The sequence below is a fragment of the Lampris incognitus genome, chromosome 20, assembly GCF_029633865.1.
Source record: "Lampris incognitus isolate fLamInc1 chromosome 20, fLamInc1.hap2, whole genome shotgun sequence".
Classification (NCBI taxonomy): Eukaryota; Metazoa; Chordata; class Actinopteri; order Lampriformes; family Lampridae; genus Lampris; species Lampris incognitus.
The window spans coordinates 7,618,958-7,637,190 of record NC_079230.1 but is presented as its reverse complement, the minus strand read 5'-3'; the positions used below and the strand labels follow the sequence as shown (position 1 = coordinate 7,637,190).

The 18,233-nt window shown below is 48.6% G+C and overlaps 1 protein-coding gene across 2 annotated transcripts in view; it reads left to right on the top strand.

The window, feature by feature from the left end:
- LOC130130411 (RAS guanyl-releasing protein 2-like) overlaps positions 1 to 18,233 on the top strand; it is a 58,697-nt gene that overhangs the window by 8,280 nt on the left and 32,184 nt on the right. For both annotated transcript variants that reach the window (XM_056300107.1, XM_056300106.1), the window contains 6 exons: positions 6,443 to 6,579; positions 7,070 to 7,172; positions 7,489 to 7,545; positions 7,860 to 7,991; positions 12,313 to 12,463; positions 13,643 to 13,816. In XM_056300107.1, coding sequence (XP_056156082.1) covers positions 6,507 to 6,579; positions 7,070 to 7,172; positions 7,489 to 7,545; positions 7,860 to 7,991; positions 12,313 to 12,463; positions 13,643 to 13,816 — 690 coding nt within the window. In that variant the 5' untranslated portion in view covers positions 6,443 to 6,506. The remainder of the gene's footprint in view (positions 1 to 6,442; positions 6,580 to 7,069; positions 7,173 to 7,488; positions 7,546 to 7,859; positions 7,992 to 12,312; positions 12,464 to 13,642; positions 13,817 to 18,233) is intronic.

The window sequence follows — 18,233 nt, the reverse complement described above, 5'->3', positions numbered from 1 at the left end:
GCAGACATCAATCAAACTCCGTTCCAAGAATGCCGTTGGGGAGAGTATAAAACGACGATAGATGAATGTTGGGGAGGCTTCACAACACTCCCAGGAGTTTGCTGCGTGCATGGAAATTAGCCCGTCAAGGCATTATCCCGTTGTCGATATCAGATGGATGTCGTGCGTTAGTCAATGCCGCACCATCGATCGGGGCCATTTGTAAGGCGTCAAATGGAACAAGAACGGTTCAAACTGTTGTCTCACGCAGAGGTCTGGAGGATGTTGTGGCACGTGTAGAATATTATATTCGGTACTCTGCAGTGGCGGCTGGCCAGTATCAAGCGATGAAAATCTACTTAAACATGCTGAATATGATTTAGTCGTGTAATGCAAATAATTATGAAATAAAAGTGCGTTTCAGTCTGTCAGCAGCTTTAAATATGGGTTCAAATGGTGTTTGGTTGGTTTCTGTCTGAATACATGTACTTCCTGGGCGAGGGGCGCCGGCCAAACGACACCTTATGTGTCTGATTGGTTTCGTCAGATTTTCCAGGGGGCGCAGTTCTGGGTCGCCCCATGGACTGCGCCTGGTAAGGTGGTGCATCAAGGTTCTCGATTCCCAAAAAACTCTTGAGAGTGATTTGGATCCAAGTTTTTTTTTTTTGCTCGTAAATTTGTTATAGACCCTAATTTATTTATGGGTTTTGTTTATTTCTCCTCTAACCTCGGTACATGTGATGGCGGCAGTGAGTGGGTAGCTGTCCGTGTCGACCGGGGCGCAGAGAATGAAACTGACACTGTCAACGCCGTACTAAACCTCCGAATGGCGAACTGTGCGGGATCCTGCTCCCGCCGGATCGACCGGGCATTCATCATCGCCCGTCCTCCCTTCATCCCCACCGCTCCCCATCCCAGCCCATAATCTGCCTGATCAATGGCTTTAGACCGGCGTCACCAGGCAACTGAGGATGACACCAAAGCCGTCGCAGTGTAGGCAACCAGTCGGTCCCACGGTGCACAGCGGCGGAAACGGTCTCCGGAGCCAGACTGCGGCGGCTGGACAGAGGAGCAGAGAAAGGTTGTTAGGCTTGAAACACTCGCCGGCCGCCTGCAAAGAGAACTGCGCTCAGGGGTGGCAAAGAGCACCTGTCACTCAGCTGACACGTAGATAGGAGCAGGCGAAAGCCTTGGCAGAGGCGGCGCTACCCAACCCCCCCCGATCTGCCCTTTTCCCGCGAGGAGGCCTCGCAATTTTACGGTCTGCGAGACGGCGATTTGTTTTTCAAAGTGCCTCCCTTCAGCGCGGGTCTCCGAGATTTGTCAGGAGTAGACGGGGTAGCTCTCCGTGACTGTGGAGACAGTGGGCGATTTTAGGATCGTCACCCTCCTTAGGATGATTAGGACAAGCGTTGACGCCGAGTCGGCGGTGAGAGACGGCAATCTGTACGCCGAGTCACCCTCTCTCTCTCTGTCAGGGTTCGGCCGGTCTGATAACTGTTGTGACGAGGCAGAAAGCATGGAGGGAATCGGTCTCCAGTCAGGGCGGCGAGATCGTTGGGCGGTGGGCCCCCCATTGCGTTCGTTGTCATCCGGAACCGGTTCTGTGAGCGGCGACGTTCGGGAGCTTGCCGCGGTCGAGGCTTTCGTCAACCTAACTTCAGTGGGGTTGAGCTTTGTTGAATTATGGGAGATAAACAATAAGGCCCGGGGGGTGGCGTGATTGTATCCATTTTGTTCCATATCCTGGTTCTCGGCCCTCTGGAGGGCTGCACCCCTGCCTCGAGGGGTCATATGGGGTGATCATGGCTGCAGTGATCATGGCAGCGCTGCATCGTCGTGGGTCTGCAGACCGGGGGGGGGGGGGTCTTCTCCCCCTGCCACACAACTCCCGCTCCCCCTCTTCTTCCACGTCTTTCCTCATCAGACGAAGCATTAAGCTTTTCGAAACGCGTGATACGAAATAGGGTTTTACGGCCGATTGACGTTGAGGGGTGAGGGCTCCTTCCATCCATCGCCCTCCCGCCGTCTCCCTCTCTGCACATCTGTAGCACGTGTGTGTGCGTGGCGGAGACGGCTTGTGAAGGCTGTAATTGAGTGTGTCCTCCCACCCTCCTGCAGCACAGAAAAGGCTTCGCTGTGTCACACGTGCGCACACACATGCAAACGTACACGTTTGATGCGTTGTTGCAGCGCCACACCAATAACTGCAAGTCACACACACACACACACACACATACACACACACAGGCATGCAAACAGACATTAATATAGAGACGAACGCACGTCGACGCACCAGTTGCTTCCTACACCACCAGAACAACTGCATTTAAAAGCCGGCGGAGGCTGCTGGAGAACCCATCAAAGTGACATTTTGCAGCCCGAGTGTTGCAGACCGTCAGTCAGACAACAGCAGCTCTTCTTTTTTTTTTTTCTCCTGCTGGGCTCGTTAGCGGTGAGGCCAACAGAAGGATGCCTGTTTCCCCCCTCAGAAGAATTCATACATAATCTGAGTGGGAAGTTTTATAAATAGAAAGGGATGAGCGGTGCATGTTGTATTTCACCCCGATGTAGGAATACAGCGAGACACACTTTCTCCCCTCGAGGCTGCAATTACTTCGGCATCCGAATTTCTCAAAATGTGTGCATGTAGTTTGGATGTATGTGTATTTATTTATACGCGCGTGTGTGTGTGTCCGTCCGTGTTCATATTGTTGTATGGGTATTTTGTGCTGGGGTGTATTCATGTGGTGAATGTGTGACCAGGCATAAGGCTGCGGTTGCCATGGTTCCCCGCTGTGCAGTTACTACTATATCACCAAGTAACACCACCGGTGTCTTTTATTGAGTCCTGCCCTGTTTACTGTTAAGAGATAAGATGAGAGAACTGACGTGAATGATGAAATAGCTGGGACAATACTCTCAGTGCTCAGATGGGGCCGATGTAACGAAGCCAGTGCCGCTGTATGGTCCAATGACACGGTTAAAGCCGAGGTTTCCTGGTGAAATAATCAGCCTTCTGCTGAATTTTGGCTTTCTATACATGTCTCATAGGCCACAGTAAGATCACACTGTGCTGCTGCCAAATGAATAGCTTCCCATACAACAAAATCTCAAATGGAAAAACTTCCACTTCCGGGATGGGAAGACGGCGGCGCGAACTTGTGTTTGTGGCGGCCTCACCCAGTGCTGTCCATGCAGAGTCTTTGTCCACCACGTCTGTAAGTTTGTCTTCATTTGATGGCTGCGAGAGCTGTCGCTGGATCGGCTAGGAGAGCTTGGTCTGCTCTGTCCTGTGGGCCAGGGACCACGGCCCTACCTGGAGCTGTGCCCGAAGAGGTAACACCGAGGGCGGTCTGACAGGACACTGAAGCGGGGCAGGCTAAGCTAACTGCTAGCCCATGCACACTGGCAGCTCTGATAACAGTGAGGGCGGTCTGGAGGCAGCCTCGCCCAGCGTTGACTTTCTTAGTGTCGTCGTGTGGAGTGCGGGGAGGTGTGTCGAAGGTGTCTGGCTGGGAGAGTTGGCGTTGGATCGGCTGGGGGAGCCTGGTCTGCTGCATCTGGTGGGCCGAGGCACCGTGGCCCTGCCTGGAGCTGTGCCCGAGGAGGAAACGGCGAGGGTGGTCTGACAGGATGTGGAAGCGGGGCAGGCTAAGCTAACTTCTAGCCCATGCAGCCCGACGGTTTCGACAGTCATCCTGGCGTTCACTCTCATGGACAGTGAAAAAAATTTTTTTTTTTTGATATGTTGGATGTGTTTTTGTAGTTTGGATATATGTGTTCCTGTAGTTTGGATATGTGTTTTTGTCTTTGTGTTGCACTGCCGTGGGCTGGGGGAAACAGCATTTTGTTTCATGTCACGTACGCAAGTGCATGAAATGAAATGACAAATAAATGTTCTGATTCCTGATCTCTACATAACATAAATGGTGCACAGTTCTATGGCTCTGTGAGCATGAAGGAAAACTTTCACTACGGTCTTACATTGAATGATATGCCTTCATTTCACCTATGCTCGAGACGATATAACATGATGCCATGACCTGGGTAGTAGGTCGAGGGCGTGATACCTGTAGAAAGGGGTATTATGTCTGGGCTCCTCATCTTGTTTGGAACGCCTCAAGCTGTTCAGAGTGACAAGGATACTGACTGTTATCCTTGATTCTCAGATCCATAGTTAGGTGCATAACTTACGAGCTGTTCTGACCTCCCACTGGTCGCCGCTTTAGTTTCGTAACAACAGGATCACGAGGAGTAAGTGTTCCCAGTAAATTGTTTCCAGTTGTTATCCCCTGGCAGAACCAGAATGTGAAACCTGCTGGCACTGAGAAAGCCAAGTTGACCCAAGAAACCCAGGAAAAGCACAGCGGTTAGACCAAATTGCTGCGGCACAGATTTACCCTGAGGGAATTCCTCTTAGAGCTGCCTGGGATGTGGCCACGTCCGTGTTTGAGCGACCCAGTGCCGTACCAGGAGCTGGAAGGCCCTGATAAATGTATGTAAGATTGGCATATGGTATCAACCACCTGCCTTGCCATAGAAGACAAAAAGTTGTGGTGCCCAAGTTCAAGTATAGGTCAATGGCCGCCATCTTGTCTTAGCATTGGAAAATGAGGTGAGTGGAACCCAGTTCGATATTTGCTGGCACCTGCTTTTCAGATGGTGACAGATGGAAGGCCTTACACTTTTTCAATGGGTATGAACTCGAGTCTTGGGTACTTTATGACTGTCACCCAGGCCCTTAAAAATTCGGGAGGGAGGGCATCCAGGCAGCGTAGTGGTCTATTCCATGGCCTACCAACACGGGGATCGCCGGTTCGAATCCCCGTGTTACCTCCGGCTTGGTCGGGCGTCCCTACAGACACAGTTGGCTGTGTCTGCGAGTGGGAAGCCGGATATGGGTATGTGTTGTGGTCGCTGCACTAGCACCTCCTCTGGTCGGTCGGGGGGCCTGTTCAGGGGGGAGGGGGAACTGGGGGGAATAGCGTGATCCTGCCACACGCTACGTCCCCCTGGCGAAACTCCTCACTGTCAAAAAGAAGCGGCTGGTGACTCCACATGTATCAGAGGATTCATGTGGTAGTCTGCAGCTCTCCAGGGCTCAGAGGGGGTGGAGCAGCGACCAGGATGACTCAGAAGAGTCGGGTAATTGGCCGGATGCAATTTGGGGGAAAGGGGGGGGGGTGCGGGAGGTGGGGGTAATGGGTCGAAACTCAAGTTTGCACTTAGTTCCTGGGAACCACTTACTGCAGCTAGTACCCATGGATCTGTCGGCCCTGACCCCCTACACAGGTCCACAGGTCCATCAGTTAACCTGCCGAGAAAAAGACCACAGCTTAAGTAGTTCAAAATAGCTAGCACACTTTCAGTGCTAAGCTAGCAGTCAGCATTTGATACTACATGTGTCAAAGCTATAGCAGGTAGCCCACACCAAGCTAGCAAGCCATCAGTGTACTACCATTTAGCTTGCAACCAGCTAGCTGACACAACAGAAAAGGTGGTAACCAACAGCTACAATAGAAAAACAGGTTAATGTTAACGATAATGACAAACCACCACAAGTCACAGGAACACAAAGCACCTACAATATTGGGTGATGAATTGAATGGTGGATAAGCAGAAAACTTAAAAAGGTCACATGACATGAAAAATATATTCATTTGTGTAACCTCTTATCTGCGTTAAAGTTGCATCTATTTAATACCATTTTCCAGAGATTCACAAAAAAAATTTTTTTGTGTTTATAAGAATAATTATGAACAATCATGTTGAAAATTATCCACATTTTCAAGTTTATTTCATTTATATAGCACTTTTAAAGCAAAAAAGAAAAAAGTTTTGCACCAAATTGCTTCACAAACCGAACAAATGAAGAAACAGAACAAACATGTTGACAATTACATTGATCAAACCCCGTCCCCTCAAAATCCCACCGTTCCAGTTGGATATATGTCAAATTGTGCAGGTTTGTGGTACCCTAAATGCCATGACTTTTAAGTCCTACCTGTAACCTGATCCGAGACGAGAAAGACAAAACACATTTCCCTCTTTTATAAAGTATTATGTCTCCCCTCCCAGGGTCCTGAGAATGTCAGTACAGCTATATGGTCTCTAGAATACTTATACTGAAGGCCTCTTGTTCAATGTAAAGCCATAGTGAAGGCCAAAGGGAGATCCAATGAAATGTTATTCTATAATCTCTACAATCAAATAACTCTTCCCTTCTCGAGGGTCTTGAGTGCAGAGCCATGAGCTTGAAGCTCTTGCATAGTCCATCTCCTAAAGATTTGCTGGTTATTTTGATCAACCAAAACAGTGTGGCACAGAATGGGTGATGATTGACGACACAAATATTTCGAACGTGATAGCGGCCTGTACATTCTTTTCTTGCTGTCTGTTTTATGATTATTCTCTACAAAGTACCTTTAAGCCTTTCTTTTCATCTCTGTGTCTTTTGAAGCTGGAGGACAGGCAGAAGACCCGAACCATAACGAGAAGAGAGGGGGAAAGGAGATAGGCGAGGGATGATGGAGTCCATATCATCGGACCAATCGCCGACGGTAGATGACCTGGTGGAGTCCTGCGTCCAAGCCTTCGGTCAGTGATTTCAGGCTTGTTTTCCTTGATTCAAATGATGTCTTTAATTACAAAATGGGACATTCAGATCAGAGACTATTTCACAAGAAATGGCACCTGCTCACGTGATGCTACATTGTCGTTATGAATCAGCTCATTTACCTCGAATGGAACTCGCTTATTTACATACTCTCAATCAGCCAGTCCATCTCTAAGGGGGAGGGGTGTGTGTGGTGGTGCTGGTGGTGGGGGGGGGCAGGAGGGCTCTACAGTTAATGTGTTGAGAGAAAAAGTACAATGTAAAAAAACTAACACCCACAAATGTACAACTTTTGAATCTATCTTCTGCACAAGTGTGCAGCGTTGATGCACACCAGCAGTCAGGCCTGCCATTTCCTGAAGTCATGCACAAAAATAGATCGACCCTCTGTTTGATACCGGTGGGTTGTTTGCGTTTGGCAACATGGTGTATTTCCCTGTGATTCCTTGAAATCCTTTTCTCCTATTTCAGACGAGAAGGGCACTCTGAAGGACGCCTCCCTAGTGCGCATGTTCCTCATGATGCACCCTTGGTACATCCCTTCAACCAACATGGCTAAGAAGCTAGTGCTCAAGTATCCTTCACCATGTCTGATATATTTCTGTGTCCAGCTAGGTAAATATGGTAATCAAATCTACTTTCATGTGAAACCATCTTTACAGGCTACAGAGAGAACCATAAACTGAAAACTGATGTGCCCAGGGAGAATGAAACAAATCCGTGATCACGATCTAGAGATGTTTAGCCATTGGCTGGCATGTGGGATGTAAAAGTTTCCTGACTGCCTTGTCAAATCATATTACGTCTTACTCTGCATCTATTAAATGTCAAAGGCAAGTGAAATGTTGCAGTGTCGCTGACGAGAGGTTTGCGCCTTGACGCGGGGTCAGATCGCAGGAAGAGAACTGCACGGTCGAGCTCAGAACAAAAATCTGTCACCTGGTCAAGTGAGAAATGTTTCCTACTTTGCAAGATGCGTCTCTCATTTGCACTCATTCTCTCATCCCCTCCACCCCTCCCTCAAAAATATTACTTCTCTAGCTTCCCCCCCACCTCTCTCCTTCTCCACCCATCCCTCCTGTTTCCCCCTCTCCTTCATATTGTGTGTTCATATTTTTTCCACTGCCCTACTTTGATTATTTTGCGTGTCTCATCGTGTTTCTCTCTCCCGCTCCTCCCTCTCTTTATTTCTTATGTCTTCTGTTATCTTTTCCTGTTAATTCCACTCACTTGCTCTTTCCTGTCTCTCTCCACATTCCAGGTACTGGATAACAGAGTTCCCGGCAGAGTTCACTCTTAACCCAGAGCTGGCAGAGCAGATCAAGGACCTCAAAGACCTCCTGACCACTGAGGGCAATGAGAACCAGAGTCATCTTATTGACATTGACAGTGTGTGAGTGAAAGACCTTTCAACTCACAATGTTTTCATGTGTGTGTATGTGCATGTGTGTGTGTGTGTGTGTGTATACCCCTTTTTTTCCCCCTGTTCTCAGTCCCTACTTGGCTGCATTATGCAAGGTCAGCGACCTCCCACCATTCCCCCATAGGCGTTTTGCTGTCCCACTGAGCTTCCTAGTGTGCGATGAAGAGATTCCTTTGTGGAGCGGATTCATGACTCACTGTAGCCAGCTTTTGTAAGAATGGAACAATATGTCTTCAGTGAAAGCCTCATCTGTTCTACAGAAATCTCAGTTCAAGTGCAACAGTTTGTTGAATTTTGTTGTCATCTGATGTAGGAATATGATACGATACGATACAATACAATATGATACGATACAATACAATATGATACGATACAATATGATACAATACGATACAATACGATACAATACAATATGATACGATACAATACAATATGATACGATACAATACGATATGATACGATATGATACGATACAATACAATACAAATGCTACAATACAATATGATACGATACAATACAATATGATACGATACAATACAATATGATACAATACAATATGATACGATACAATACAATATGATACGATACAATACAATATGATGCAATATGATACGATACCATATGATACGATACGATACGCTAACTTTATTGTCAGTTTGCACTGAAATTCATTTTGCATCCTTAGGCAGTTCTGTTCAAGAGATTAAAACACAAATTAAACATACAGTTACGCATGTGGCACTTAACATATAGATGTACAAAACACATCAAACAGTTACGACAAACATGCATATCGCATTATATCCTCTGGATTCAGATCCCAGTTAGCAGCACACTGATTTTGGTTTAGCAACAAGATAGACTGATGTATAAAAGAATTCTGCAGCCTGTTGTGTTTAAACCGAGGGACTCTAAACCGCTTATTAGACAGCAGAAGTTGGCATTCTCTGTTTAAAACACGCGGGGAGTCCGAAGAGATGCTGTAGGCATGTCTGAGCGTGCTCTTGTCGTGAGTTACCTGAAAGGAGCGTGCCACAGGTTGACCAATAATCTTTGCACATGTTTGGATTTGATTGTATAGTTTAGTTTCTTTAGTTTCACGTTTCACAGATAGTGCTGCAGAGCCAGGCCGTACTGCAGTACAGCATGACACTCTGAATAACTGATTTAAAAATCAGAAAAATAATCTGGCTACCTGCTCCAAAAGATCTGAGTCCACGAAGAAAGTAAATACAGTGCTGTGTCTTCTTACAAATAAATTCTATATGAGAAGTCCACCACAGGGTGGCATCTATCATAACACCCAGGTATTTGTATGAAGAGACTTTGTTTAATTTTTACGTTGTGAATTGTTGCCGGAGGCAGCTGACAATCAGGAGTAAGGCCAAAAGTAATTTCCTCTGTCTTCTTAGTGTTGATGATAAGAGCATTTTATCACACCATTCAGTTAGCCAGCCAACATTACACCGGTGCAGTCCGGGATCACCGCTGTCAGTCAGCAGAGATCATAAGGTGGAGTCATCAGAGGATTTTAAAAGAATCCGGTTGGGCACACAGGTGGCGCTACCTGCAGTGTACAATGCGAACAACACAGGTGAGCTACTGCAGGCTTGCGGTGCTCCAACACTAGTCGTGATCAGAGAGGAAAGTGCATCATTTACCTCATTACCAGCTGTATTCTGTATGTGAGAGAAGAGTTGTAGCGGTAAATAAGTTTTTGGATTGAACTGTGACTGAATCGTTTTGGACAGGAGTCGATCAGGCTGAATTGTATTAAATGCAGATGAAAAGTCCAGGAAAAGAGCTCCGGCATATGTTTGAGGTTGGACGAGGTGTTTGGAGATGAGATGCACGGGCGTGACAACTGCATATCCGTGGCGTGACCTTGCTTGTAGGCAAATTGAAAAGGATCCTGTGTGACACCTATTGCTTTGTTGAGGTGCTGGGCCATTATCTTTTTCCAGTGATTTCATCATAAAAGATGTAAGTGCTAATGGTCTTTGTACTCTCTAGTACATTGTTTCTTTTGGAAGCGGTTTAATATGAGATGTCGTCCAAGCTAGTGGAGCGTATGAGTGTATGAGTGTCGAAGGACAGATGAAAGATGGGTTGCCATACAGGAGCCAGTTCCCTGGCAAATGATTTTACAACAAGAGCACTACTTGAGTCAGGGCCAAGGCCTTTCCTTGAGTTGGTACGCTGGAAGATGCACCTGACTCCATGCCCAGTAATAACAACCGTATCTGTACTAGCGGGTGTAATGGTCTTAAATAGACCTGCACGTTTCTCTGGGTTGTCGACAGAGTCAAAACAGGAGAGGAAGTTATTTAGATCATTTGCAAACCCAAGGTCATTGTCCGTCACAACAAGTTTGTTTGAAGATGACATTCCTGCCATACTCGTCATAGTGTCCAGGGGTCGTTTGGGGTTGTTTCCTTTAAAGGTCTCCTCCAGACGCTGTCTCTGCAGCTGTTTGGCCTCCCCGAGTTTCTTCTTTAAGTCCTATTCACATACAACTCGTTATTTGGGTAGCTTTTTATCCTTTTGACAGGAATAACCAGCTGTACACGATGAATAATATAGTCACCGGTTACAGTGGTGGTTTCATCTAGACAACTATGAAACATCTCCAAAATGAGTCCAATCAAAGCATGCTTTAAGTTCTTCCCTACTCTCAGGGGACCACATCCCGATTTCTCTCTACTCAGGCGTACCACGCTTTAGTTTTGTTTTGTAAGTTGGAATTAGACACACCGACTTTCATGATCGGAATTTGCGACAGGAGGTCCGATTCTGGATTCATAAGCCATCTTAACATTTACATAACATGCATCAAGGATCTTATCCGTCCTCGTCTGGTTTTTAACATACTGACAGGGGCCAGGCAATGTACTGTCCAGATTATAATGATTTAAATCCCGCAGAATGATGGCCGCTGCATCAGGGCGTTTCTGCTGTAGTTCATGTACACATTCTGCTCTGCTGGCCGCCGCTTGTGCAGCTTTGCTGCTGGGGCGGCACATACACAACACAGCGGGACACTTCCAAGAAGTTCCCGTGGTAAATAAAAAGGTCTCGATGTGGGGCATCCCGGTGGCATGGCGGTCTATTCCGTTGCCTGCCAACACGGGGATCGCCAGCTCGAATCCCCGTATTACCTCTGGCTTGGTTGGGCGTCCCTACAGACACAATCGGCCGTGTCTGCGGGAGGGAAGCCGGATGTGGGTATGTGTCCTGGTCGCTGCACTAGCGCCTCCTCTAGTTGGTTGGAGCGCCTGTTCAGGGGGGGAGGGGGAACTGGCGGGGGGGGGGTAGCGTGATCTTCCCTCGCGCTATGTCCCCCTGGCGAAGCTCCTGAAAGGTGAAAAGTGAAAAGGTGAAAAGAAGCAGCTGGTGACTCCACATGTATGGGAGGAGGCACGTGGTAGTCTGCTGCCCTCCCCGGATCGGCAGAGGGGGTGGAGCAGCGACAGGGATGGCTCGGAAGACTGGGGGTAATTGGCCAGATACAATTGGGGAGACAAAGGGGTAATCCCCCCCCCCCAAAAAAATGTCTCAGTGCCATGCAAAGCATCTCAACACGGGGATTGCAGATTGTGCGTCTTACATTAAACTGGCGGCACCAGAGATCATTTATACATACACAGATCCCACTACCTTTGCATTTCCCTGAGTTGGCATCTCTGTTGGCGCGCACCAGAGCGAAACCCCTTATCTCAAAGAGAGAGTCGGGCATGTCCGGTTGAAGCCAGATCTCGGTGAAAAAACAGGAAAGATGCTTCACACAGTTTGAAACAGTACCTTGCATAGGCTCGGCTCTCATCCACCTTGTTGCTCAGAGAGCGTAGATTGGTGAGGATGTTAGCTGGGAGTGGTGGTCTGCAAGGTGGTTACGGATCACTTCATAAGCCGCATTACTTTTAATGCACGTTGTGTAATTCAATCCATTACATTTACTTGAAAGCAGTATAACGTTTACTTCATATTAGACAGTGACTTGTCATCTCTCAGTGTTTGAAAAATAGAGTCAAGTGTCTTCACTTTGATTGGTGGGCTTTCATATGTGCTCTATTATATTGAAACTATGGGGTAAACTTTAAAATATCAGTTAGTATTTCTCAAATATCAATAAAGCTCACATTGCTCTAATAGCCTATCCAATACCAGCCTCGGTGAATCCATAATTCGCTCAAGTAATCTTCATTATAATCGCAAAAGGTGCAGGAAAATGAATCACAATCATTGCAACTTATAAAATGTTCTGTAAGTTTTCTTTTCCACCTTCTTCCAGGCCATCGTACAAGTGGAAGCGGCAGGTGACTCAGCGGGTGCCGTCCGTGTCAAAGAAAAGGAAAATGTCTCTGCTGTTTGATCACCTGGACTCCTGTGAGCTGGCTGAACACCTCACCTACCTGGAGTACAAATCCTTCTGTAAGATTCTGGTGAGTTGGAACGACCGCGGTCCAAAAGGCCTTGTACCGGAATCCATTTCAGTGCCATGACAGAAACTCCGGAAGCTTTTCATATCTCCACATGTTCAGGTTTTCCTGAAAGTAAATGTTGTCACTTAGCAACGTCCGTGAAGGATCTGCCTTGTTGGTTCAATCTCTTCTTGCTCTCTCTCTCTCTCTCTCTCGCTACCTGTCATATATATAAAATTCAAGGTTAATGATGTTTGTTGACTTGGCGTCCGGGTAGTGTAGCGGTCTATTCCATTGCCTACCAACACAGGGATCGGTGGTTCGAATCCCCGTGTTAGCCCCGGCTTGGGTCGGGCGCCCCTACAGACACAATTGGCCGTGTCTGCAGGTGGGAAGCCGGATCGTGGGTATGTGTCCTGGTCGCTGCACTAGCGCCTCCTCTGGTTGGTTGGGGCGTCTGTTCGGGGGTGGCAGGCGGGGAACTGGGGGGAATAGTGTGATCCTCCCACGCGCTACGTCCCCCTGGCGAAAGTCCTCACTGTCAGGTGAGAAGAAGCGGCTGGTGACTCCACACGTATGGGAGGAGGCGTGTGGTAGTCTGCAGCCCTCCCCGGATCGGCAGAGGGGGTGGAGCAGAGATCAGGACGGCTCGGAAGAGTGGGGTGGGTGTTTAAAATAAATAAATATATTTGTTGCCTTTGCACGCATGCCCCAAAGCTTATGCATTTTTTGGGGGGAGAGAGATGTAGTGGTGTTTCTGAAAAACAGCTGTTAGCAAGAAATATAGCAGTGAGCTAATGTTCCTCTAATTCTGGCAGTATGCCATAAACTCGTTTGCAGGGAATCTGAGATCTGACCTAGAGACAAGCGTTTGGAATCAATATTTAGCAATAGCTACTCATCTCACTAATGGTCTCATTATATCATACTATTCACACAGATGCGTCATAATTAAACCGAGACCGGTAAATAATCAGCGGAAAAACCCCTCGTGGCAGCTTTTTTAGGCTCCTGCATGCTTGGCCGGGATGGGCGGTTGGCTTCTTGTTACCCACTGGGTTGCATTGCCAGTGCCTTCTGCCCATCTTTCGTCGTGACATGTACGGATGAAATCTTCTGCAAGAGAGGGAAATTAAAAGAGAGAAGGAGAGAGAGGGATTTTGAATAAAGATCTGCTAATTCCTCTCCCTCTCCCTGCAGTTTCAGGACTACCACAGTTTCGTGATGCACGGCTGCACTGTGGACAACCCCATCCTGGAGCGCTTCATCACCCTCTTCAACAGCGTGTCCCAGTGGATCCAGCTTATGGTGCTCAGCAAGCCCACCGCCCCGCAGAGGGCCGCCGTCGTCTCCCACTTCATTAGGGTGGCGCAGGTCTGTCCGTCCGCCGCGCCGTTTCACCGACTGCATGGCGAGGGGTTTCAGAGGAGCTTTTCGGAGGGGGCGGTGGGGCTTGAACTCAGGAGCAGCGAGCAGGCAAAGGCAGTGTTAGAGGATTGCCTGGAGCACGAGAGGCGAAAAGTAAATAAAGCGATGGGGCGGTTTAGAAAGGAAGCCGAGGGATTTGGAGACGAGGGTAAAGATATCAAGGCGATGCTGAGCCATCCTCTGCTTTAGCAGGATGGCTCAGGTCTGCGGCGTTATGAATCGAAGGTTGCGTTTTGGATCTTTTGGGTGTTCGTTTTCAGTGGCCGTACTGTATGTGCGGCTACGGAGCTGCTGAGAACCCTGTGAGATAGAAATTAAATAAACTTTACTGATGTGATGGGGAAGCCGGGTCCGACACGGCAACAGAGCGTAGCAAAAACGAGATGATTTTCCAGAGCCAAAAGAAAATTGAGGAATGGTCGAGGTTGAAAGATAACAGGTCAAGTCAAGAACGCCTTGTTTTGAAAGCCCTTGATCACAGTTTAGTCCCAGAGGGCTTTACAGTCACAGTTACAGCAGGAGCAACCGATGATGGACACAACTCTGATTCCAGGGTGTCCGGGTAGCGGAGCGGTCTATTCCGTTGCCTACCAACACGGGGATCGCCGGTTCGAATCCCCGTGTTACCTCCGGCTTGGTCGGGCGTCCCTACAGACACAATTGGCCGTGTCTGCGGGTGTCCTGGTCGCTGCACTAGCGCCTCCTCTGCTTGGTTGGGGTGGTGGGGGGTGGACTGGGGGGGGGGGGGATAGCGTGATCCTCCCACACGCTACGTCCCCCTGGCGAAACTCCTCACTGTCAGGTGAAGAGAAGCGGCTGGCGACTCCACATGTATGGGAGGAGGCGTGTGGTAGTCTGCAGCCCTCCCCGGATCGGCAGAAGGGTGGAGCAGCGACCGGGACGGCTCGGAAGAGTGGGCCAAGTAAAATTGGGGCGAAAAAGGTGGAGGGGAGTTCCACTTTAAAGAGAGAAGTCTAGCTGCCATGATGGCCACCATATTTACATACTCACAGCAGTTCCCAGCTCACACGTTGTTGTCATGAGGCCATACCGGGCATACCGCCAGTCTGTCGTGACTGAAGGCTTACGTTACGCCATTGTTGCACCGACTTGTGGAGGATAAGGTATGAGTTCCAGTTAGTCAGCTTTTTTTTTCTCTCTCACCGGTTTGTTAATCCTGGCAACGGTGCCCGTCTCCATGTTGTGCGCCTCCCTGGACCCACTACAGCAACACACAGCCCGCGGGCAGGCACCGGTGGACGATCCAGAGTAGCCTCTCGCATGTGCTGAACGGCTTTATTCTCCTCAACATAAAACAGCCTGCTCGGCCTTTTAGGGGGAATTCGTAGTTTTAGGCCCATCCAAGAAGTTCTGGGTTTGCAACATGTCCGTTTCCTTTCCCCCGGGGCTGCTGGCAAGTACCCCGGGGCTTCTTGTCCTGTTAGAAATCCTCCTTTTGTCTCCACGTCAAGCTCCAGTGCACGCTTTCCTACCCGAACCGTCCAAGCTTCCGCATGAAGTATAATCGTTTACAACGATTATACTTCATGCGGAAGCTTGGACGGTTCGGGGTGGGCAGACATGCTGGGTCTTTTTTTGTCGTTCATTCGTGGAGCGCGGTCCGACTTTCTGCTTGGTGTTTCTCACCGTCTGGACTTCGCAACGTCGCGGGTCAACACCAGCACGGTATGACGCTGCTTCGTGAGTCCCGAGTGACGGGGGAAAGGGTGGGCGATCCTCAGGGATGTATCCCACCCGCTCTGTGGTGGGTATGAGTTGTTACCATGTCCAGAGAGCCTTTATATATATATATATATATATATATATATATATATATATATATAATTTTTTTTTTGTTGGAGTTTTTCCTCCTTTTTCTGCCCAGTTTTATCCGGCCAATTACCCCGTCCCGGTGGCTGCTCCACCCCCTCTGCCGATCCGGGGAGGGCCGCAGGCCTACCACACGCCTCCTCCGATACACGTGGAGTCGCCAGCCGCTTCTTTTCACCTGACAGTGAGCAGTTTCACCAGAGGGGGCGCTAGTGCAGCGACCAGGACACATACCCACATCCCAGCTTCCCACCCGCAGACACGGCCAATTGTGTCTGTAGGGACGCCCGACTAAGCCGGAGGCAGGGCGGGGATTCGAACCGGCAATCCCCGTGGTGGAAGGCAACGGAATAGACCGCTACGCCACCCGGACGCCCTCTGTCTTTACTTTTAATGTCTTTCCTGCTGGGGTTATATTTGTCTGACAGTTGCCACAAACAGAAAGAGAATTTCCGAAAGGACGACAAAGGAAACTAGTTGTAAAAAAAAACCGAAGCTGTGAAATGACCGAAAAGCTGTATGGGAAATGTGAGGTGTAGAGAGGGAACAAGAAAGGTGACGGCACATTTTCTCGCCGTTCTTCTGTGTCGGGCTCTACCTCACCTCACACATAATGCAGGTCAGATTATTTCGGGCCCTATGGTAATAAATCACAAGAGGTGGACGTTACGCCATTCTCATCTTTTCTTTTGAACTCCCGTCTGCAAATTTCTCCTTTCCTTTCTTCTTTCCTTTCTTCCCTCTATCCTTCCTTTGCTCGTCAGACGGGGTTTTCTACGGTCATCTGCAGGTCAAAATGGCTGTCACCCTAACCTCACTCTTCCCCTACTCTGTCCTCCGTCTTGAGTTCATCGATCTCGCTCCCTGTGATTCGCATGAAGCTGCCAAGTCCCCGCCTTGTAGGGTTCAGTGACCGTATGTCTGAAGTCTATCAATCGTTCCCTGCCAAGAAACTCCCCTTTCGGATGGAGTCAGGGTATAACGTTTGCTTTAGTGTGCCGGGTCAGCCATTTCCTGGGACCGCTCGTGCACCAGATGCTGCAAAGTGAAGGGCGAACAACCGTAGAAAGACGTTTTGAAGAGAATTTGAGCCAGCAGTCTCTCCACACTAATCTCTCGGTAATCTCCAAAACCATCTTCCACCACTTATAATTTATTCACCGGGGGGGTCCCAGCAGGTTTTGCCACCCCCGTGTGTCAGAAAACGCCGCTGCTCAAACAACTCAGCGGGGTTCGTGTCAAGGGAACCCAGTAGAGCTCTCCGGAGTTTTTTGAGTTTCTCCACGTTTTAAAAAAGCCACGGTTGGCGTGTTGTAAAGATCCCTTGTGCGCCGCGTTGCGTGTTCCTGTTTTTGAAATGAACGGCTGCAACAGCTTGACCGCAGGAGGCCTAAGAACGACCCCCTCCCGTCCCCCTCCTTCCTGATCTCCATCCTTTATCCTCCTCTCCAAATATCAACATCCTCATTAAAGCCGCCAGAGTTCTTCTCGCATCTTGGAATGGAGGGGGGGGTTCTTTCTTTTTTCCCCCCCTTAGATTATTTCTATACATACGCTCAGATGAATGTGGAGCAAAGTGGAACTTAAACCGGCTGGTCGTTAGGATTGTTGGTGCGATGCGGGACCCAGAATGTATGAGTAGTTTGTGTAACTGATGACCCCGTTTTTCTCAAAATTCCTCCTTTCACTTCATTTCACACTATTTTAGGATCAAGTGTGCGCCGTGTCTCCGGCATCTCCCGCTGAAACCTTTCCCAGGGCCAGATAACCGCCAGCTGCATCACCAACCCTACATAGATGTACTGCAGTGTGGCAACATTTGTAAAGCTTTGGATTTGTGATCGCAAAAAGCTTTGGTGCAGCCAGGTCCAGTGGGCAGGGTGCTCCCTTTTGGACAATAACACCCCTTTCCAATAGTGCCTTATCGGTGGGCTCCGACTTGTAACCTTGCAACCACAAATCCAAAGCTTTATTATAATCGGACATGGCCAATAAATCTGATTCTGATAAAGCTTTGGCTTTGTGGTTGCAAGACTACGAGTTGGAGCCCACCGGTAAGGCACTATTGGAAAGGGGTGTTATTGTCCAGAAGGGAGCACCCTGCCCACAAGACCTGGCTGCAACAATGCTCCTGTATGGTGACAAGAGACTCGGGGAAGTTACGGATGCTGAGGCATTGAATCGATGTTGTCGTAGAAGATCCTGGAACCCCGTTTACAATGAGGAGGCCATTGCCAGACATCACAGACTAAATTCCCAATTAGCTCATTGGCGTCAAGGCTACCTAGTCATCCCTTCCGACTGAACTGACTGAGTTCAAATCCTTGTCTCCTCAGCCCATATAGCCATTGTGTGGTGAGTGTTCTGGTGCACAGTGGCAGCCATGACATCATCCAGGTGATTGCCACACACATTGGTGATGGAGAAGTCAAGATCCCCAGACAATGCTGCCCTCTGAAGAGCCAAGAAAAGGGCTAAATGGGTGCAGTGAATGAATGAATGATTTAGTTTAGTTTAACCTGCACTGCGCAAC